Source organism: Festucalex cinctus, chromosome 21, assembly GCF_051991245.1.
Source record: "Festucalex cinctus isolate MCC-2025b chromosome 21, RoL_Fcin_1.0, whole genome shotgun sequence".
In the NCBI taxonomy this organism is placed as follows: Eukaryota; Metazoa; Chordata; class Actinopteri; order Syngnathiformes; family Syngnathidae; genus Festucalex; species Festucalex cinctus.
The window spans coordinates 16,317,808-16,341,495 of NC_135431.1; the positions used below are offsets into that span (position 1 = coordinate 16,317,808).

Sequence of the window (23,688 nt, forward strand, 5' to 3'; positions counted from 1 at the left end):
AAAAGAGGGGAACTTTTTATTTATTTTAATGAACACAATCTGATGTTGTAAGGGTCATTTTACAAACACTTACGAAATAACATCGTGACTCTAGTACAGTACCTTTCAAAATAAGTGCCATTATCGCATCATCAAACAGGAAGTTCGTATCTTGAACAACAATGCTTTCCTCTCTGAAGTGACGTCATTGTTCATGCAGACAGACAGCTGATGTGCGGCTCCTTCCTCGAACAGTTTCATGTCGACGCGCTCGCCTTCTAAGCTAACTTTTATTTAATTTAGACGATTACAATCATGGGAAGAATACAGCTCTTATGGCTTTTCGTTCAGTCCGCGCTCGTCCTGGCTTCATGTCTCACCGATGTGGAAACCGGGCCTGGTGCAGGTGTATCCACTCAGACCACTGCAGATCGCTTTAAAATCGAGGGAAGGGCGATCGTTCCCGGTGTAAAAACGCAAGACTGGGTCTCCACGGCACGAGTTCTTGTCGACGGCGAAGACTACGTGGGCTTTTTGAGGTAAAATTCATTAACGGATCCACACGCTGGCTAGTGTGCAGCGTTAGCATTAGCGTGCTAGCTAGTTCACAATTCGACGTGAGCCGGTGTCTCGACCACACGACTCGTCCTTTCATGCTTTATTAGTTTATTGCAAAAGAACATTTGAACTAATTTGTCACTATCGACTCGTCTTTATCATATGGAACACTGTTTATGTTGTGGCGGTGTCAGGCCTGGCCATGTCCTTATGGCTAATGCTATAACATCTAGCAGAGAGTCGTTTGATTCTGGGAGATAAATATAATTTTATATGTAACGTAAAAGGAACGCTGATGGATATGCAGCGAATAGTTCATTTAAAGCAGCAAACCAGTACATTATTTTCGATTTACATATGACGTAATAGAAACGGACATTAAACTAACACAAATAGTCATGAAATGTTTTGGGGGTGTGTGGAGTTTTGCAAGTAATACTAGTAATAGTAGTATGTGATAAAATTGTTACGATAAGACACGTGACCCAAATGATGACACGTACTATAGAAAATGGATGGATGGGTTGACAATGTGACAAAGGTTATCTGTAAATCATACTTAAATTGATGTTACTCTTTTGTTGCAGAACTGATGGCAGCTTCGCGGTCAACGACGTCCCATCCGGGTCGTACGTTGTAGAAATTGTCACCCCAGGTTATCGATTTGAGCCGGTGCGTGTTGATATTACATCCAAGGGCAAAATGAGGTAAGTGCTTCCCATTAAACTCCTCTTTAGTTTCTTTTCAAATTTTGTTTCTTCACTCCTCACTTATGCGACTGTCCATTCTTCAACAGAGCACGACTTGTGAACTACATCAAAACTTCAGAAGTGATCCGCCAGCCATATCCTCTCCAAATCAGAGCGAGCGGCATTCACAGCTACTTCATGAAGAGGGAAACCTGGGGATGGACCGATTTCCTGATGAACCCCATGGTAAAATATGAAGTTATTGTTAGCAATCTGCGTATATAGCCATTCGCATTCACACTGTAATATTTTATATGTCCTGATGAGGGCGCTGTGGTTGTAGACTACTGCATTGTTTCTTGTTTAATTCTCTTACTTTGTTGCTCATGCAGGTTATGATGATGGTGTTGCCATTGCTGATCATCGTTCTGCTGCCCAAAGTGGTCAACACTAATGACCCAGAAATGAGAAAGGTAAGAAAAACCCTAAATATGTCACTTTTGAATTGAATATGTAACAATAAAAGTGAATGAGTACTAAGAATAGGGATTAGTCCACTAGTTATTTGGGTCAATTGTACTAATCCGCTGTCAGTTTACAACACAAAATTTGACTCTGTTGACTGTCTTAGCACAGAAGCAATGTAGTAAAACTATTTTCTTACATGACATCACAGGAAATGGAGCAATCCATGAACATGCTGAACCCCAACCCTGAGCTCCCGGACGTTTCTGAGCTCATGACGAAGCTCTTCTCCGGCTCCAAGGGTTCCAGCAAGGCGGGTGGGAGCAGCAAGGGCACCAGGCCGGCTGTCAAGAGGAGGTAGTACCTCATACGCATGGAAAAACATGTCAAGTTAATGGATGCAGGATTTTTCCACTGTCTTTTTTTTTTTTTTTTCCCCTGTTTTCATTGGGTCTATTGTACATGAACATATGTTAAATATTTAAAATCTACATTCTTTTGTTCATAAAGTTTTAACAAAAAATCCCTTCACTCGCAGTTTCTCTTCATTTGCTGCCAACATGTGATTCTAATCCTTATCAATGTTTTCTGTTGTAATCCTTTGGTGTGCTTTGCTGCTAATTCCGCTACCTGAATGACAGTATCTATACATAAGGAGAGATTTTTTTTTTTTTCTCAATGACTGTGAATGAAGATTAATTGAATTTTAAGACTGTTATTTAAAAACTTGGATGAATAAATTGCAACAGAATATTAAAGAAATGCTTCAATGTGGCTTGTGTGAAAGTTAGCCTATTTTGTGTGCATAAAAACTAATGAAAGAATATTCCTTTCACTTTAAATCATGTACATTTTGCTTCATAAATGTTTTTTTTTTCTAAATTGTTCAGCAATATAAGGTACACACGGAACCAAATTGAATTAAATCTTTTTTATTTATTTTTTTATTTTTTAAGTTTCTGGTATTTCAATTACATTAAAGTTAAGTCAAAAACTTTTTTTTTTTTTTTTTTTTTTTTACAATATGTTCTATGCAGACCCAATAGCAGGATATGAACACTATTCTAAATAATATATTTGTGGAATATGAATTACGCAGCAAAATCAACCACTTGCTGGTGACTGAAAATGACATCACAGTGCTGAGTGTGGTGTCATAATTAGTCGACAGGAAGTGGCAAAATGGCCACCCGCAGAGGCGGATAAAAACAGGTGGATTGTTACATAGTTCATATTACACAGATGCAATATTTGTCAGAACTGTTGTGTTTAGTGTATAAGGGGTGCATAAAACATTTTGTAAAGAAAAATTTTGGCTTGATTTACAATCATTTATAAATGATAAAGGCAACTGAAGCTTGTTTTTGGCCCTCCTGTGTTCTGTGGCGTTTGCATGTTCTCCCTGAGCTTGCATGGGTTATCTTGAGGTACTTCATGTTGAAGACAAGTAATATTGAAAAAAAAGATGTAGATATCACAATGAAATTTATTAAATGAGTAAATGTGTTAATCAAAACTGCCTTATAGTTGTCTTTTTTTTTTCTTTTTTTTTTGAGTGCAGAACACAGGCCACCGCTTTTTGTTTGTGTTCACAATATGCTAACAAATGTTGCTAAAATCCCTCAAAAATGGCCTCACTCCCACAGAAAGTAAAAACGTAAATTGCGACAGAATTAGTATTTCACTCTTACTGTTACACAGATTCACTGAACTGCACAGACAGATACCACAGATTGAATCACAACGTGTCATTTTACCTCTGAGCAGAACAGAAGGCACAGAGTTTGACATAACATCATCAAATGACGTAAAAGTGCAATTCTTTTTATATTACAGCACCGGACATCAATAGTAGAGAAATACTGCAAGCCAGGCATTACAGAAACTGCGCTTTATACAGTAGTTGTCTAGACAAGATCTCAACACCTGACATTTAATAGTTTTCTGTACTTTAATATGAATGTTGAGAACAAGTAATGCAGTAAACAACCTCATACTGTGTGTCGTATTTATATCACTGTTGAAAGCAATGCAGATCAAGAGATTAGCCCTTGGAACAAAATGTACTGCAGCCACTATGATTTAGGAAAGAAAAAAAAAAAAAGTCTATTGATACAAGTCGACCAAGTCATTAAACATTAATGACTCATTCCTGTTTGTGTTTTTTGTTGTTTGTTTGTTTGTTTTGTAAAGGAATTTCACATTTAAAGACATGCAGCTTTCATAATTCCATACACAAAAAAATGATCAGTGTCAGTTTGGGTGGCAAAGACGCTTAACTAAACAGCTGACACAAAATAAATTAATAAATAAATAAACGTGTCCCAATTTCTTTTCTGAATTCTGTAGTCCAGTAACTGTAGAACATTTTCTGACCAATGTGTATTTTACAAAAATAAATAAATAAATAATAATAATAATAATAATAATAAAATCACATGCAGCTCTTCATGCCGACCACACGATATACTATATTGGGAACAGCAACGTGATGACAAAAGCAACTAATGTGAGATGATACTGGCAGACATTAGTAAGTAGGGTGACCAGATTTTCAGAATTAAAAATCAAGTATACAATAAATTCTCACCAGGAACTCTTTATATCAAATTTAACCACTACTCAATCTGGTGACTGGTAGTCATCATATTACTTAAGCTAACTGTAAATGCTCATTTGGTTGACAACACTAAAGAAGTCCATGCACTCACCATTATCCAACTTTTTTTTTGCACTGTCCCAGAAATAGGCCACCAGACTACATGATTAGGCTAGTAGGACTACATTTCCCATGATTCTTAGACACGGAAGAAGGAAGTAGTTCTAGTGTTCCGGTATGATATAAACACGCCTCTTATGAGATGATGTAGTAGATTAGTAGTATGAATTGCTATGACAACTGTTTGTTTGTTTTTTTGACAATAATATGTTAGTAAGTCTAAATATGGTATTGTGGTTGATATTGCGTGAGTGGAATATGAATTAAGCAGCAAAATCCAGCCGTTTTATCCATCTCAGGGAACAGCCATTTTGCCAGTTGCTGTCAACTGAAGATGACATCAATGTTGCTCTGAGCAACTATGATGTCATCTTCAGTCGACAGCAAGTGGCAAAATGGCTTCCCCCAAGATGAAACCAAGGGAAAAAAACGGCTGGATTTTGCTTCATAAATCATATTCCAAAAATGTAATATTAATCAAAATGTCATGTTTAGACTAGTGAGATCACATAGAAATTGACTTTCACTTTAAACAGTGAAATCTGGTCACCCTAATGAATAGTCTACTGGTTCACATTACTATTGGATGATTCCCGACTTAATGCCGCGTTTCGTTTACATGCGCCCCGAACGGCGACCAGACCATGATGCAGTCAGCCGGATAGGCCCCAGCCAAATGGGCGACGCAGCCACGGTTAGCCATCAAGTCATTTTGTTGTTGACGTTCGCGTTCTGTCCACACCAGTACAGCTTATCCTCACCTCTCTTCCTCCTCCACTGGCACAGCAAAAGCATGCGGAAGGTCTTCTGAAAGGTCTTGTTGCACAGGGCGTAGCACATGGGGTTGACGGTGCTGTTGACGTAGCACAGCCAGTAGCCCAGGTGCCATAGGGACGTAGGTATGCACGTGGCGCAGAATGTGGAGATCAGCACCATGATGTTGTACGGAGTCCACGTAAGGATAAACGCCAGGAGAATGGCACTGAGGGTCTGGGCCGCCTTCTTCTCCTTCACCAGCACCATTCGCTTCCTCTTGGTGATCTGATTCTTCAGACCTGGGTCCATGGGCTTGGAGGTAGTGGAGGAGGAAGGTGAGCCATTTTTCTGCTCGGCTTCGGGGGGTTGAGGAGATGCGGGCGCAGGACTGCCTTTGTTACCCTTTGGAGCAGGTGTGAATTTATATGAAATGCACTTCTTACGGCTCTCCTTTGAGGGGGTTGAAAAATACTGATCTTCTGCGTAGTCCGTCACTTGGCCATTCTTATCGTTTTGACCGTTATCTCGTAAAGATCCTTTCGGGGTTTCGATCGAAATGTGATGCTCCTCCTCGTCGGATGACGAGTAGCTATTAAAGGAAACGGTTTGGTCGCCTTTCGCCCACACTTCATCTGACCTAATGGTGGTTTTTGTAGCGTTGCTTTGGTTCGAAGAGGACCAGGAGGCCTGGCTCCTTTCTTTCCTCTCTCTGGTGAAATGGAAGCAAGAGTGAATTATTTTTCTCTGCGGTTTAGCTCCCTCTGAGACATGATCGCTTGTGAGTCCTTGCAGTTCTGCCAGATCCTTTGTCCGTCTCTGTGTCTCCTTGTAGATCCTACAGTAGAGAATAGTCATGACAGAGACGGGGATGTAAAAAGCCGCGATGGCTGTCCCAAATGTGATCACTGGCTCTGTTAAAAACTGAATCTGGCATTGGTCCTCGGATTCCTTTTCTTCCCCGACAATGTACTTCCAACACAGAATTGGCGGTGCCCACAGGACAAACGATACCAGCCATGCAAGGCCTATCATGAAGGCGGCCCTTTTTGGAGTCCTCTTAGCCCTGTAAGTCAACGGCCTTGTGATGGAGAAATATCTGTCAAAGCTGATGACCAGTAAGTTCATAACAGAAGCGTTGCTGGCTACATAGTCCACAGCTAGCCAGAGATCACATGCGAGGCTGCCTAAGGACCAGTAACCCATCAGAATATATGTAGTGTACAAGTTCATGGAGAGCACTCCTATAATGAGGTCTGCAAAAGCCAAACTCAGCAGGTAATAGTTGTTGACGGTCTTCAGCTGGCTGTTGACTTTGAAGGATACCATGACCAAAACGTTACCAACTATCGTGATCAAGCTGACAATGGCAGAGACTGTTGCTATGGTGATAACTTCCCAAAGGCTATGTGGGGCAGACTGGATGTGCGTTGTGTTGTCAAACGTGCTGTTTGGAGGATCGACATCCATGATGGTGTGCTATTTGCCTTGGTTTTAGTTGAAAAATTAGTTCGAAGTTCTTCTCTACGGTTTCATGGAGAATAAAACATGACCTGTAAAATAGAAGGGAAATATCAGGACACAAAGATAAACAAAAAGAATTGTTTTCAGCTAAATTTTGTACAGTGTCTGGTAACAAGGGACAATTATTCAGAATTTTTCTCATTGTGTTAAATTGTCTGAAAAATTGTCTTTTCGCTCAAGCAATGTTTCTGTTGATGTAGGCCTAATACTTGAATGTTAACTTTCTCGCCTAATTATATAATTTATTTTATTGCCAAAAGTAAAACGAAACAACAGCAACAATAAAAAAAAAAAAAAAAAAAAAAAAAAAAAGCACCGATTAATCCCGGAACCTTTTCACATTGACTTGCGTGTTTGGCGGGGATACAATTCAATGTAACCCCCACACAAAACTTTTGGTCCTCCACTTAAAGCCGTCCGGTTGGCAAAGTGGGCTGTCATGGAAGGGAGACCAAACAGAGGCAGAGGGGGAGGCTGGAAACGAGGTGGCCACGGTGGAAATGACGGTGATAAATTTGGCGGTGATCACAGAGGCAGAGGCCGAGGAGGCTACCATCGCGGCCGGGGCAAAAAAGATCACCACCGCGGTCGTGGACGTGGACGTGGGGGAGATGAACGTGCAACGGAATTCCAACACTGGGTAAATGAGTCCGCTCTCCCAAACCTGCTTGAAAATCTCAAGTATGTTTTCATAATATCGCGTGTTGTATTCCTGAAAGATGTGGGGAAAGAATTACAAAAAATTCGGGTGCTTCTGTCTCATTCGGCCGACGTGACACTCATTTTAGAGGAATGCCAAATCGAGTTTTATTTATGTATTTATTTCATGAAATAGCAGCCTGTTAATTGTTATCACCGGGTGGTGCACTTCACTTAATGAGGTACACATGAACACCCATAATTTACACCTGCTTATTCTATCCAAGTTAAGCACTTTATTAGTGTTTTTTTGCCCTCAAACTCGTGGCCCGGGGGCCATTTGTGCCCCGAAGGATGATAGTTTGCGGCCTCATACTTGACGTAAAAGTTTACTGTCAATGTGAACCCTATGTTCTTTTGGTGTGTTGTTGTCCTGGTTTTTAATTTTATTTTATGTTGTTTTATTTTTTAATCTCTTATATAGCTCAGGCTCGTGACAACTTTTGGGGAAATGTAATTCTGAAGTAACTCCAAGCGTGTGTTTATTAACTCTTTGACTGCCAACAACGATAAATAATAATTAGTAAAATTCCGATGGATGGAATGCGATCTTTCATTTAGTAGCCATATTGTATATGTAGTAAAGGCAAACAATATTCTTTTTGCCTTGAAAGATGAGTTAAAATACGCGAACGTGTCTGGCACTGTGGATTTTTTTTGTATTATTTTTATAACGTGTGGCAGTCAGAGTTTTAAATTAAAGAAACATTTTTTTTTTTTAAAAAGACCCACCAACCAAAACTTGCCGTGAGGAAAAGTGTTGGCGGCGAGAACATCCAATTTCAAGATAACTGAGAAGCACTGGTCTAGCTAGAATGTGCTAATCTGAAGTGCAAGGCGGTATGTAGCAACGTCAGCCCTTTGCTGACATTATGTTAATTGAAACAAAAACTTCTTTCAATACCGTACACCTCAGCTTCTGCTAATAATCACATTGGTCTTCATAATGCGGCGGAGAGGCAATACAGGAAATCTTGCCAGCTTGTGTAGTTTGATCAAGGCTAAATAATCAAACACTTGAATTATGTACACATTTGTTCACTCAGCGCTTGAATAGCATCCATGGGCCTTGTTTGCCTTGAAAATGACACTAGACCGAGAGGGTTCTTCATTTCCTCTGGCAGCTTCTGTCAACTGATTCCCCTGTTGTTGTAATCGCAGTCAGAAAAGAAACAATAGGGGCCCAGTAATTGCAATCAAAGAAATCTCCTTTGGGATTTATGGGCTCCTTGATTGCAATCATATAAAAATACCCCTTAGGGCTTCTCTTATAAGCCTGTGGTCTTCTGTCATATTTCAGGAAAACAGGCACGGCTGACTTTGTGGCAAGACGAAAACTAAAACTGCTACAGTTTAGGTAGAAATACAATTTTTCTTTAAAATGGCCGATGCCAATATGTGTCGAAATGCCGAATATTGGTGCCGATAATTGGTCTATCCCTACTATACACAACTGTCAATATTATTATGCTTCCCACTTGGGAGTCCTGACTTGGAATAGTTAATATCAGTTAGTGGTTGTGTATACAATTATTTTTCAAGTGTAAAGATGCAATTTTAAAGTTTAAAATGTGTATGTGAATCCTGATATTGGAACTCGCCCATCCCTCGTATGAATAACTGCAGGTGGATACAAAGCTTAATTGTAATTTCTACCATCTAAGAACATTTAATTATTCTCCCTGATCTATAGTGTAACATGAATCCCTTATTTCTCATTTGCATAATTCATCAGAACCAAGTTGAGGAGGACTGTCATGAAGAGGGTCACAGGAGCGTTTTCTCCAGGAGGAAATTGGAGTCCAACTGGGACCGTTACGAGGACTCGGAGAAGGAGGCAACCCCTGACAATATGCCCACCATAAGAGGAACTGACTACCATGTGCTTCTGGGCTCTGCAGGTAAGAAATACAAATTTGGACAGAAAATAAAACATTGGATTAAAAGATTACTGGATTGTGTATTTATGTTGTATTTGCTTCCCTGGATAAATAAATGGAAATTGTCCCTCTGTCAAATATTCCACTGAGTCTGAGTGGGCTTGTCTAAGGTTGACTCACTAATCCCAATTAGTGAAAAGGAAATGTGTGTTGTCTTAAGGGACCCTTTTAATTGCCTTGTGGACACTCCTTTCAGATGGATGCAAAAAACATTGATCATAGTTCTTTGCAGTCTTCAGTTTTGTCTGATTTATTTTGTTATTAAGTACTAGTATGTGAGAAATAAAGCCTTCTGTAGGAATTTAATTCTTTTTAAATCATTTTTTTTAAATCACTTGTCTCTCCTTTTTGTGTGCCTCAATTTATCGTGAGGAGTGCGATGACCTAAAACCTCAATCTGATTTTCAGGCCAAGTTGCCTCTGATTTGCATAACTATTTGTGACCAAAGTTATTTTCGGTGTCATCTCACCACAGCTGTGACCTAAACTTTTGTAGCTGTGAGCTCAAGTTTGATTCCTTCTATGTAAATGGGTATGGAGCTCTTTTACCAATGTATTGAGGATGTGATAAATCATAATAAATCGACTTGTGCATGTTTATCTCAAGTGTGCTTTTCAAAGGCGCAAAGGCGCCAACTGTAGTAAAGCATTAAGGGGTCAAAATGCCATGTGCCGCTGTAACTTGCCAATTCTTATGACTGTTAGTGGTTCCATTTTATCTTACAATTATTAATTTGATTGATCACATTGGGATAAATACTGTATGAATTAAACTATCAGTTTTAATTCCTATTGTGGCTCACATGAGGTTCTGGAAAATGTGATATATTGTGATGGGCTCACTCTAAGTGGCCCTTTGATTAATTACGCCCCCTCCTCCCTGATCTGGGAAAAAAATAATAATAAAAATTATGAACCCAAACAATTTGTCAAAAACGCTGATAAATATGCATTCTATGTTTTCTGTGACAAAATGGGTTGAAGAAAAGTCTTGAAAATAGCAAAATTGAAAAAAATACTGCGCTTATAACTGGTCTTATACGACAACATGAGTAGGTCTCACCATTTTTGGCAGATTTGGAATGATATGCAGGACAAACACTTCAGTAATATAAAAGCTTTGAGTGAGTTATTTTTTTGTGAAAAAATGCACATAATGAGATTGTTTGCAGTTTTGTGCCACCCTTGAATGGTCTTTTTTTTAATTTTTTTATTTTTTATTTTTTATTTTTATTTTTTTATTTTTTTATACAGGACAGCCCTTTGCACAAATTAGTCTGTGGTTAATTTATTTGCTTCAGACCCTTTGTTGTTGGGTTAGGATTGTGGATTTTTTTTTTATACGTGCATTGAGAAATGTATTATGGAAAATAAACTATATAGTGCATGTATTTTGTCTATTTAAAATGTCAGTTTTGTCATACATCTGGTAAGGAAGTGCGTGGTCCTATGTAGCACCGAGGAAAAATTACGGTCCCCTCCAGCATTTAAGTTGCACATCCCTGATATAAACATATTTATGGATTTTAAGATATTTTACAAACGACTCCCATTGGTAGTCAATTATGGAGTATCTCAGCTAAGTATGAGCTCAGCTGTCTTTGTGCATTTTTAGTTTCGCACTATTTTTATAGTTTGAAGAGTGTTCCAATGATGCGTCAAACTCTGACTTTCTCTTGTAGCGCACATGGCAAAGGTGCTCTCGCGACTTGCGCAGCTCAGTATCTCTTGTCTGTTTTTTTGTGTGTTTTTTTTGCCCACATTGTCAGATTAGTCATACTGTACAAGAGGCCAATGCTCTCTAGAGGATACTTAATTGTACGTGGGAGGCAATGTTTTTCTAGCCAATTACGGGAGCCCTGAAATCAGGAATCCAGCATCAACGCATCCTTTTGCAGCTTTATGATAATACAGAACACAAATGAACCAGCACGTTTTGCATCGGAGTTGTAGAAATGGAGGCGTGATCGGTTTATTTTTTTTCCCACTCAGCAGAAAGTCCAAGTCATAAGGTGACTCCGTTCCTTGCAAGTTTTTCACACGTGCAGATATTATGTATTTCCGGCTACGCATGGCCTTGAGCCACGTTTTGCAACCTTTGCGATTCATCTTGCCGTGTGTTTGAGATACAAATTCCCCAGATGCTCAGGTTGTATATGCAGTAGGACGTAGGCATTATATTTGTTTTAAGTTGCATTAAAGCCAGCACCAAAAAGTATTACATTAAATTTGCTGATACCTGTAGAAACCCTGCTTATCTAATCTTACTGTCTTTTATATTTAGCTCCTTTTAATGTTGTCTTTTAGTTGAGCTTTTATCTTATTTTGTTGTCTTTTAGCTTTTAGCTCCAGTGTTTCCTCATGGGGGGGCTTCCTAGCCGGGACAGGTTGGCTAGCGTTTTCAAACAGTGGGTCCTCCCGGTCGATCTGGGTCGGATGTCTCTTTAAGGCAGTGGTCATGGGCTCACTGTCATCTCTCTCAGTGTGGATGAGCTCCCCTTGGGTGCTTTTCCTCACATGGTTTCTCTGTGCCCCTGGTATGGCCAGGATTAAGTGCATAACTCTTACTTTGACATGATTCCAAATGTGGTATGGTTATCCTAAAAAAAAAATGTTTCTGAATTAAATGTAAGTTTTGGAATCACATAATATGCTGTAGACCTTACACCTGGTGCATGAAGTCAAAAATGTTCAAGGGAGTTATATAATCTACGTTTATATAACCCTATATTGCGGCTTTTGATAAGAAAGGAATTGGATGCCCTTTCTTTGACAGTTATATATTTGTTTTATTTGCATTGAATGTGTTTTTTGACTTCAGTTTTGTGTTTCCTCATAATGGATGTAGCACCTGCTGCTGGCCCTAACACTTAACGTACTTTTTATCATTGCACTGTGACTTACTCTGCTTTTATCCACTTCCAAAGATTCACAAAGGGATGTTGTAAACCATTTTCATGGCTTCCCTAAGGCTGCGGCTATTATCAAGAAAGCAACCTTGACGATACTGCTACTTGAAAATTTTCAAGGTCTTTTGAAAATAGATTTTGTGCAGAAAGGTTTCTGTTGCCTGAAGAAGCAGTCATGTACCGCAGGAGCTTTCTGTTCCACTGCGATTGTTAAATTAAAACGCATTATTCTGTGTGACGTCTGGCGGAGATAATTGCCATCAACTGTTTTGTATCCCTGAGGCGTTTTTTTTTTTTTTTTTTTTTTTTTAAAAAACCTCCTCAGGTTTCTGTCCGATCATTGCTGGGGGTTGATTGCGCTGTTGCTATGGGGAACGCACATGTTGCCATCCTTTTTGTTTGAGGCGTGTCATGTCTTCATGAGTGGGGGAGATTGACTGACTGGGACCTAGTTATTTACATCCTAATGCGTTCGTCTATCTATACACATTAGCACGAGGATCAATCCTACTCCCCCGCAGCCGTAGTTTACCGAGGCCTCTAATGGACACCTATCAAGGCTCAATCATAATGAGACAAACGGAAATTGCATTAGCACGTTGGTGGTTCACCTAACTAGATACTTTTCCTAACTGATATGAATAGCAGCAATCATGCCTTAATTTATACGTTCCGGTGTTGTTATGGATACTTCATTGGATGTTGCTGTAAGGCCCAGTCGGAACACTCGGTCACCTTTCCTGCTTTTGCTGATGATAGTGAAGCCAGTGGAAGAAGGCGTGAGGCTAAAAACAGCAGTTTTGATCATAGACACTTCAACTACCATCCTACAGAAGAGTCTACATGTGGTCATCTTTAAATACTTCCTACCAATGGTTCACTCAGGGGCAGCATTGTGTACTCTGCAGTTGTCTTTATTTATATATATATATATATATATATATATATTCAATTTAGGTTTTTTTGCGTTCAGTTTTTCGCTGTTGAAAAGAGATAATTAAAAAACACATTTACAATGGATGTCAACACACTTGTTTGTTTATATCTGTGTGTGTAGATGTGTAGACTTTTTATACTAACTGTATGCACATTTAAAGAGCTTAAATAAGTGGATTTCATTGTTGTAGATTTTTTTTGCTAACTAAATACATTTTAAAGAAAACATTCAAATACCAATAAAGGCGTCAAAATTAATGGATTGATCGACAACTATTTTAATAATCGTGTAATCGTTCAGAGCCATTGTTTAACTTAAAATTGTCAAAATCCTGTTATTTCCACTCAACGCGACTCAATATTTATAGAAATAATCACTATATTAAAACACATTTGCACCCTTACAGTTTTCCTTATAATTCATGGGTGGAAGTACGGTGACATGATGCATTTGGTCTCCCGCCCACATATATATTTTTTTTAATGACACTTAAAATGTAATCAGCTCAGTTCTCATAACTCCCGCTCCACAATAGACATGCAAGACACTGATACACACATTGTTTAAAGACGTCCAAGGATAAGGATCATGTTTATAACATGAAGTTCCCATTTCTAAATCGACAGTTCAAATTCCTATTTTACATTTTATACAATTGTCACTCAAAATACTTTAACCCCAGCTGCTCATTCAACAATTAATATTTTAGAAAGTTTAATTTAAATTTTTTATTTATCAGACTGTTAAGCGTGTGGAAAGTGCTCATGTGCTTAATTTCCTGTCATAAAATCCACTTCAAACACAATACATACTCACCCCTCGTGGCTTTTCCGGCAAAACACAATCCTCCTGCATTAAACGGGTGCTTGGGCAGTTCTTTGATATTGTCGATTTTGTTTTTTTTCTTTACTCCTTCCGCCTGGCAGAGTTTCTGACTCCCTACGGCTTTTTGCCTCTCCCACTGTTGCGCTTTGATTCCCTCTCTGAGGATTTGCTTCACACCTTCCCTCGCTGGCTCTTTGGCCCCCTCCCATGCTCCCTCTCGCTGACTTTGTTCATCCTCGCTCGCCTCTCCAACGAGGTGAAAAACACAGTTGTCAAATACCGGTCGTCCCAACTTCGCACATCCTCATCAGTTGCCAAGGAGCTTCAATATCGTGCCGTAACGTGCTTGAAGTCTATTTCTGGGATGAGATGCAACAGCTGTTTTCTGCAGCGAGGGGCCACGTCGGTACTGGTCAATCCTTTCCTCCGTAAAATTGTCCTTTATAGTCACAAGACAAATCAGTTGAAGAATGAATATGTGTCAGTCTTCTTTCTCCTTAGGAAATCATTTTTCACTCACCCTGCAAAGTTTTATTAACTCCATTGTCGCTCCTCAATGCTGCAATTATGGCACTTGTTCACATGCAAAGATAATTTCAAATACTCCTGTGTTCAGCCAAATTGCTAATTTTCCAGTATTAGAGACAAAGCCCACGCGTCTGATAGCCTCATCCTGTACCAGGGTACTGAGCAACATGGAAGAGGATGGAGGAAAAAGGTGAGGAGGTGGTGGAGTAGAAGTAGTACAGTGAAGCATATGGGGGCGGAGTCTGAGGAGGAGTCAGTGTGGATATCTCCACAAAAGAACTACATTTTGCTTACACATGTGCATAAAATAGGGATATATATATACTATTTACGTGAGATTAGTAATTAATTTAGTCATTGTTCCCCTATAAAAAAAAAAATAAAAAATCTCTTGTAAATGTCTTATTTGCAGGAAACCATTCATGTTTAGTTCCTCAAAAATCTGATTCTTTACGGAGAAGAATATTAAATAACAAGTCAGGAAACCATTCATGTTTAGTTCCTCAAAAATCTGATTCTTTACGGAGAAGAATATTAAATAACAACTCCTGCAAACACAATAGTGACCTTGCAGTGGTCACTGCTCGGGCCCTAACCAGAGCTGCGAGCAGGTATATAAGTCTGGCCATGTTGGGGTACTTGCTCAACTCAACTCAACTTTATTTATAAAGCGCTTTAAGAACAGGCGTTGCTGACAAAGTGCTGTACATAAACAAACATCAGTTTTGCGGTAAACAAGAACAAAGCAAACATTTTGAAGCGCGAATTTTAAATGATTATGAATGTTTTGGCAGACATTATGTGTGCGCAAAGGTTCATGAGGTTTAGATTGTCAAAACAGCACATCGCCACTGCAACAGCATGCAACGAAATAAAAAGCTTTCGATAACATTCCATCGTGAACACTCTTTGGATGCAACATGTAAAGTATGAAGACGATTGGATACATTCTGTAGGAATTGGATAGGATATGACCTCTATAAAGTCCAAAAAAAGGGTGCAAATTACAAAAGTAAATGTAAATGGAGAACTTCCTAAACTCAAGATCCTTCACCCTGTTGTTGGCCCAGTTTTTGAGATGGTACAGCCCAAATTTGAAATCAATCGGGTTAACCGTCTAGGACAAGACATACCACTCCCACATGGTGTCTGTTCGATTTTTTTTATTATTATTTTTTTTAAGAACCGTCATCTCGTTTCATCTAAGCACATTCTGCCATCCAGACTTCAAACACGCCCACCGCACGTACTGGTTTTGTGCGTGCAATGTGCTAAGAAGCATGACTCACTGAAGTCTGCGGTTCCTGGATGATGATGGAGTTTATCTGAGACATATGAATGCTATTCGAAATCTATTTGGAAACATATCACCCTTTAAATGTGAAATTAAATCCCGTAGCTGATGTGGAAATAAATAAAAACATTGCTATACAAGTAATTAAATATTCGTTTTTTTTTTCTCATTACCACAAATATCTAAAAGTTATATTTTAAGTTCGACTGCAACTTTCTGATTATAACCTTCATGCATCATCCTTTTCAATGAAATTAGACCTTCAACCATCTTATCAAAGGTTGCTGCCTGTAAAAAGAAAAAGTAATTTACTGACATTCCTGACAGTCTTCATCAAAACTAAAGAAATTGCATTTAGAGTTTGGAACATTTCCTTAGAAATACAGGCGAGGCCGTGACAATTAAGACCTCCGTGTGTCGTGAAACTTGATTCTGGATGCATGACGGCAAAACATTTTGGCATTACAAGTTTGAAAGACATTACTTTTAGAGTCTTCATTTTTCTTAAGCAGTAACAGTATTATATTTGAATAACTGCCAATAATTAAAATGTATCATTGTGTCAATTGTATCATGTATCAATCATTAAAATGAATTGATTTTCAAATGGAAATTCAATGGATATGTTTTTACCGTTGTTGATCAAAATGAAAAGTACACAAAAATTATATACTGGTAGTTTAAATGAAAACGTATCAAACTTATTAATTATTCTGATGCTGTTTTTTTCTTCTTCTTCTTCTTCGTCTTCTTCTTCCTCTTCTTCTTCGTCTTCTTCTTCTTCAAGCAAATCATCACAGTAAGATATCCTCTGCTGTCTGGTTAATGGGACCTCATGCTGATATGAAAAATTCATGCCCAGAATTAGTAACAGTACTAATAGCGGTCTCTTAATGTGGATCCTTGTTCACTGGTCTAAAACTCCTCAAAGTGTTTGCATCCTTGTGTACCTTTGGGGATCGTCGCGATGGCTGTGAGGTGACCAACTAATCTGGCAGTCCAAGACTATAGTAGTATTAATGGCCGAGTTTGACTTGGAAACTGTATCATTTTATAGACCATAGTGAGCAAGCAAACCGTGAAGCTTTAGAGAAAGTAACCTGGATTCAACAGTGAAATACAGTATTTGTACAATAGACATGGAATTATAGGTCCAACGATTAACCGGTTATCAAATTCATTAATGATTATTTTTGGTAATCACTGCAAAACTGCATACCTCTTACAACATTACCGTTGTGAATGACCTGACTCAGCAGCTTCCATGTACAGGTTAAATAAAAGTGGTCCAAGGACTGAACCCTGCGGGATTCCAGTCCGCATATTGCTTTGGTTGCCCTTGTTGCTCTTGTCTGCTGCCAGGTCGGCATTGCGACTTGAGTTCTGTACTTGATTGACTTTCCTAAATAAATAAAGGCTACGTAAAAATAACAAACAATTGAAAGATGCCTGGTTGGATGCACTGTCTACACCCACACACACCTTTTACTATTTTATAAGAAACAAATGTTATATTTTGAAAAATCATTGGTGAGAGACATTGCTTTCACAAGAAAAATAATGTAGAGTTGTTTTGTTTGTTTCTTCATTGTTTAGGATGTAATTGAAGAAGGTTGATTGTTTAGTTATTTTCAACAGATAATGGAATAATGGTGTCAGCTTTTTGTAATTTCCAGACGCCGATTATTTCAAATCAATGCATTTTCGAATGAAAATCAAAACGAGTCATTCAGTGGCAGGATTCTTATACCTCAATTAAAGGTAATTGCTTTGTGCGATTCAAATCTCCCACATTGATGCTCCCTATTATGTGATAAATAACAGCAGTCACGCCAAGAGCAGCCTTGAGTTGTCACATTTTATTCTCCTGATGATTTTCCATTTATGCCTGTGACTTTTGATACTTCCTGTAGCTGGACCAATATTTATATTTGACATGGACCCAAAGTGCAGACAGGAGCAGTGGCAATTTGTCAGACCGAGATAAATGATGGCCATTTAAAAGGCAGAAATGCGGACAAGGTTGACTGTTGGCTTTTGTTCCCTTTTGAGGATCATTTTATGCTCACAGATAAGTCTGGTTTCATGTGCTAAAAATCAATATGTGGCGATCAAAGATATTGTTCGCGACCATCACAAATTAATGCTTTGGAAGCAGCGGAGACGCCAGTAAAATGTGGCCTCCCGATGGACTTATTGACTGCAGTTTGCTGATTTTGAGACATCTCCTCTAATTTGACAGCGTGTGCAGCTTACACTCACACGCATTGTGTAGGGTTATTATTGTCTCTAGTGTACATTGTGCTTTTTTTGTGGATTTCAATGACTGTTAAAGGTGTAAAAGGTTTGTGTGGAAATAATTGTGTTGGGGAGAAATTTATTTTTTTTTACTGCCACACGTTATTAAAAAACAAAACAAAAAAAACCCCAGAATATTGTGTGCTTTGACTACATATCCAATGTGGGTACCAAATGAAAGATTGCATTCCGTTCTTTCATTCGAAAAAAAAAGTATGTTTCTACTTTATTTCGTTCTTTAGTGACCACCATTTGAAAATAGGTAATTTGAGTGACATTGAGCGAAAATTGAAAAGATAAGGAGAAAACAAGCTTTTTTGTGAAAAGATACATTTTCTCCACAACAGTAACTTTGACACTAATATTTTTTGTTTAGTGAGGCTCTGTGAATTAGGCTTAATGTGACAAAGGCTTTGATCATTCACATCATCCTTGAAAATGTTCTATTTCATCAGATTCCGTAGTGTTCCATTGTAATTCCGTACACCGGCAGCCCATTGAAAAGAGATACAATACTTGTATCTGCTGGCCATAGTTGGAGTGTTTTTGATTCCACAACCCATTGACCAGGACAAAAAAGGAGGAAAAAAAAAAAAAAAAAAAAAACTTAGTTCACGTCATTTAAGATTTATGGCGGCATATATCGTGATTTTACTAAACGCTATTAAACGTTTTTGGCGGTCAAAGAGTTAATAATAGAGTCAGCGTTTAAAGCCATCGTTTAACTTAAAAATTGTTTTTGTGTGTGTATTCGTTTGACTCTGACATTGACTTGTTTTCTTTGGTGTTGCAAATAAACAGTCTGAGGAAATTGGTCGCCCAAGTGAAGGGGGGGTTGATGAAATATCGAAGCCTTCTGGTAGTTTAGTGCTTGTTCAAGGCAAAGTACCAAGTCTTTATTTAGCTGTCAGTGGGTGCATTGTTCTTATTCCGTCTCCTTTGAGTGTGAGAAGAAACACTGATAATCTGTTGTCTCTTTTTACAAATGTGTTGTTTTTAAGTTGGGAAAAATATACTGTTGCAGTTCACAAGTTCATTTTTTATAAATAACTTGCCTTCTTTCTGGGTTTGGCTTCCATCCATTCATTTTCAATACTATTTGACTGGACCATTTATTGATAAAGACGTTTGAACGTATTGGTAAAATGTAGCCCTCATGCTAGAAACAAGTAAACCAGTGAAACTGGAGTAAATTATTTGGTTTCACGGCCAGCCAAATAAACCCAAATAATAATTAAAAAAAAAATGCATTCAATTAATTTCAAGCAGTGCATCATTTTGATTCTTTTTGTGTAGAAACATCCAACAGAAACTATTTTTTGGATGTCAAATTCTCAGATTAAATTAGGTTAGAAGGAATCCTCTGAGTTCTTTCGTCTGACCTCGAATAGTCTGCACACTAATAACACACATTCCTAATGAGAATAAAGCCTCAAGTGAATTGAGGTCCCTCTGATATGACTTTGACATAAACACAATCACCATTAAAAGTAAACAGCTTCAGCTCTCTTTATTTCCCCGCCTGGTTTACTCAGGACTTTAATTGCAATTAGCACAAGCAGTGATTTATCGATGTGTACAGGGTTTTCAGCACCATGTCTTGTTGTTCTAATTGGTTTAGTTAAAAAGGCGTGACAGGGAAGCTGCTGGGGCTACTGTGGCGCCAAGTCACTCATTGTAGTTTTTTTTTTTTTTTTTTTTCCTGTCATTTCCCCGCATGTTCCATCAGGTAAAGCAATCAAAACATATCAGTTGGGGATTTGTCATGGCGGCTGAGGCATTCAGACATGTTTATCTTAACCTTCAGCTTTATTATAGATTGCACATTTTATTCCTCACGGTTTTCATGTGCTATTCTATCCACATTTTTTCACAGTAATTTTCCTAATTTTAACAATTTTTAAAAATCACAAATGCATATATTGTTATTCACCTGGATTCCAATTATTTTTTTCTCCCCCTCTAATTTCTACATTAATTCCAACTATCTGTTCATCTTATCCATACTGCATTTTTTTTTTAAATTTCAAATATTTTTTTTTGTATTTGTTTTTCTCCTGTTTATTTATTTTATCTTTTTTTTTTTTTTTTTTTTTTTGTATTTTTTATTTTTTTTTTAAACGATGCAAAAAAATTTCAACTTTTAATCGTTAATCGTTGGGCTTATCCCAACCACAAAATGTTTTCAAACTATCAAAATAAATGCTAAAAATGTTAAATATTTTAATTTTTCCTCCTGTAAGTTCTACATGTATTGACCGATTCAAACCATTCTAACTTTAAACTGTTCAGCTCTTGTGATTCCTTGTCATTCAACATTTCACAGCTTTTCATTCAGCCTCTCAATCTTCACATGCAATTCTCATTTGACTTTAATCTCCGCACACCTCCCTGAGCCATTGTCTTTTTGGAAATTTGACAGAAGATTCTTGTTGCCATGGCTATGTCGGTGCCTACTGACTACCTGAGTTGATATTTCCATGGAAAGAGGTTCAGGGTGTCGGAGGGATTCTATAGTGTAGGAGGGAGGTTGTTCAACAGTCACCAACGGAGCAGGAAAAGAATGAGAATTCGGGACTGAAGTGAAGAGATATTAAGCAGAGAAGTAGAAGAGTAGACGCGGGACTTCGATGCTGAGTTTTTTTGTCTTTTTTTTTAATTTTCCATCCTGCCGCAGATTTCCCATTTGCACCCTTACACAAACCAGTTTCAATTTGTTTCATAAGATTAAAAAAAAGCAAGAGAAATGAGCCTCTGTATCTGGAGACTTATACTGCAACCTAGAGTGTCTCGATTAACATCAAAGTGGCGATAAGGGAATTTCTGTGACACGGTTAGACACATTTCATTCACTTCATGGACTGTCTGAGAAATGAGGTTGAGTTTTGATGACTCGCTTTCTGATTGCATTTGTAGATGACGGTACTGAGATCTCAGACTAAACATTGAGTGGCTCTGCAATCACTTTTTTATTTTTGGAGCCAGTTTATCCAATTTGCTCGTTATGTAAGCCTTACACATTTATTAATTTTGTGTTCAGTTGTATATTTGTTATCGAGAAGTCCAGTTCACATGACGTCACAATGACATCACGATGACTGGTATTAGTGCATGACTCGGTTAGTGACGCACAAGCATGTTTTAAGGCGGTTTACTTTAGTCAAGAATAAAAGCATAGAACAGGAATGCTATGTTGACTGTCATGTTGCTAGCTTAACAGCATTCTTTATACAATAGTTGTCATTTGAGTATTGTTTTTATTTATCCTTTTTGGGTCCACTTGACAATCTTTATCTTGCTTATTCTGTTAAAACTGCTCTTCTCTTACAACTATAAATCTTGTACACCAGCATCTGGTCATTGACTTCAACCCTCCGTCAAATAATGCTGACATTCTTCAGCCTTTGTAACCTTGAAAATGGTTCTTTTCACACGCCATCCTTCTCTCTGCCAGAGACCAAAAGCCCTCCCGCAGAGTCTCCTTTTTCACCCCCATCACTCCCCGTACGGCAAAGCAGTCAAGGACAACTGCAGATGGGCCCGAGCGCCACACATGAAAGCAGCACGTCTGCAATATTCAGCACACCGGGAAGGCTGCGACCGACGACCGCGCTTGCCATTCTGTCAGGTCTCCAGCTGAGCCACCATCTGTGTTTGTCAGACTGACCTGTGTCCACTGTTTGTGACTAAGCCCTGATGGTACACCTGCCGACTGTTTAACATTAGTGTGGCCTTGTTTTGGAGCAAGGGGACACAATCATTAGTTTTTGGCTTAGTCTTATTTTCTTGTCCTCATTGTTCAAGTCAACCACCTGTTAGTGTTGTAGTCAAGACCACACCAACGGAGACCCAAGACATTTTCAAGACTAGAGAGTATTGAGACCAAGACAAAAAAAAAGACTTTTAGTTGTTGAGACTGAGACAAAACCAATACTTTTGGAGGTCAAGAAGACCGAGACAAGACAAAGACTTTTGGAGGTCGAGATGGAGACAAGACAAAGACTTTTGGAGGTCGAGACCGAGACAAAACCAAGACTTTTGGAGGTCGAGACCGAGACAAAACCAAGACTTTTGGAGGTCGAGACAAAACCAAGACTTTTGGAGGTCGAGACAAAACCAAGACTTTTGGAGGTCGAGACCGAGACAAGACCAAGACTTTTGGAGGTCGAGACCGAGACAAGACCAAGACTTTTGGAGGTCGAGACCGAGACAAGACCAAGACTTTTGGAGGTCGAGACCGAGACAAGACCAAGACTTTTGGAGGTCGAGACAGAGACAAATGGCAAATGGCACTTCAATTATATAGCGCTTTTCCACTTTACAAGGCCCTCAAAGCGCTTTACATTTTGCCTACCTATTCACCTACTGATGACGCAGCATCAGGAGCAATTGGGGGTTAAGTATCTTGCTCAAGGATGCTTCGACGTGGTCATAATGGCATGGGATCGAACCCACAACCTCTGGGTTGGGAGACGAACACCATACCACTGAGCCTACGCCACCCCCAAGACCAAGACTTTTGGAGGTCGAGACCGAGACAAGACCAAGACTTTTAGAGGTCGAGACAGAGACAAGTCAGAGACTTTTGGAGGTTTAGACTGAGACTATAGTTATCAAAGAAAAATCACAAAAAAAAAAAAAAAAAAACAGAACAAAATGTCAAGTATCCCACCCAACATTACATTTACAACAAAAACAAATCCTTCTCCATTGTTTATGAAATAGTGCTGTGAAACAAATACAGTCTAAGCAAATTTGTTGTTTCACTTCTGATCACTGTTGTACTGGCCTGGTCTTGACCGGCCTTGATAAAAAAAATAATAAATAAATAATAATAACAATAAAAAAAAAAAAATCTCAAGCCCGCCCTATCCGAGACCGATACAAGATTTTGTCTCAAGACCACTTTTTAAAGGTCTACAACTCTACCACCTGTACCTCCTTAGTTGTTAAAATCATGCTGACCATCTAATCTATCTACTCTGTTAATTATGTGCTTCTTGTGTTTGGAAATACCAGTAAACACAATTTTAGTTCTGAATGAGGTTGATTTTATCAGATGCAGCGCAGTGCGGCTCTTTCATGATGAACACAGGAGTTTATTGGTCAATTTTTCACTCATCGTTCCCTGTAGGCTGTTGACTTTACAGAACATTGGATGTGTCTAGGTGTACTTAATAGTAGGTGAGTCACTTTGTGTCTCAAGGGGCAACAATAACAACAATGGGATTTGATTTTTAAGGTGTGCAATCTGAGGCGAGAACTTACACATAAATGTACTTGTTTCATAAAATGTTTTTCTTATCCTTTCATTTGTCTTTATGGCACCTACAAAGATAGACGTGCCATTGCTTAATGACCTCAATCAAAGACAGAGGTGTAGTATTTGGTTGTGATGGGTTATTATCTTTTGAAATCCCAAATTGTTACTGATCCTAAAATACAGGTAAACCTTAAAGGTTGAACATGATCTGTTCTGGGACATAGGTCAACCTAACCACCAGTTTTTAGACTTTACAATAATGACAATTGTAGATTTCCCCCTTTTATCTTACAATACATTTGCTTCTG

At 38.6% G+C, this 23,688-nt stretch overlaps 3 protein-coding genes across 4 annotated transcripts in view; 2 read left to right on the forward strand and 1 right to left on the reverse strand.

The window, feature by feature from the left end:
- The first annotated feature begins 138 nt into the window (after positions 1 to 138).
- emc7b (ER membrane protein complex subunit 7b) lies at positions 139 to 2,465 on the forward strand. Its single transcript, XM_077510125.1, has 5 exons — positions 139 to 518; positions 1,125 to 1,244; positions 1,334 to 1,472; positions 1,619 to 1,699; positions 1,903 to 2,465. The coding sequence occupies exons 1-5, from the start codon at positions 295 to 297 to the stop codon at positions 2,050 to 2,052; spliced, it is 714 nt and encodes a 237-aa protein (XP_077366251.1). The 5' UTR covers positions 139 to 294; the 3' UTR covers positions 2,053 to 2,465.
- Positions 2,466 to 4,848: 2,383 nt separating this feature from the next.
- On the reverse strand, positions 4,849 to 14,684 carry chrm5b (cholinergic receptor, muscarinic 5b). Its single transcript, XM_077510123.1, has 3 exons — positions 14,518 to 14,684; positions 13,989 to 14,436; positions 4,849 to 6,716 (listed from the first exon to the last, which is right to left on the reverse strand). The coding sequence occupies exon 3, from the start codon at positions 6,631 to 6,633 to the stop codon at positions 5,113 to 5,115; it is 1,521 nt and encodes a 506-aa protein (XP_077366249.1). The 5' UTR covers positions 6,634 to 6,716; positions 13,989 to 14,436; positions 14,518 to 14,684; the 3' UTR covers positions 4,849 to 5,112.
- Positions 7,089 to 23,688, forward strand: part of aven (apoptosis, caspase activation inhibitor) — a 49,882-nt gene continuing 33,282 nt past the window's right edge. For both annotated transcript variants that reach the window (XR_013281136.1, XM_077510124.1), the window contains exons 1-2: positions 7,089 to 7,327; positions 9,122 to 9,287. Coding sequence is in view for 1 of the 2 variants with exons in the window: in XM_077510124.1 (XP_077366250.1) it covers positions 7,127 to 7,327; positions 9,122 to 9,287 (367 nt within the window). In the remaining variant the exon portion in view is untranslated. The remainder of the gene's footprint in view (positions 7,328 to 9,121; positions 9,288 to 23,688) is intronic.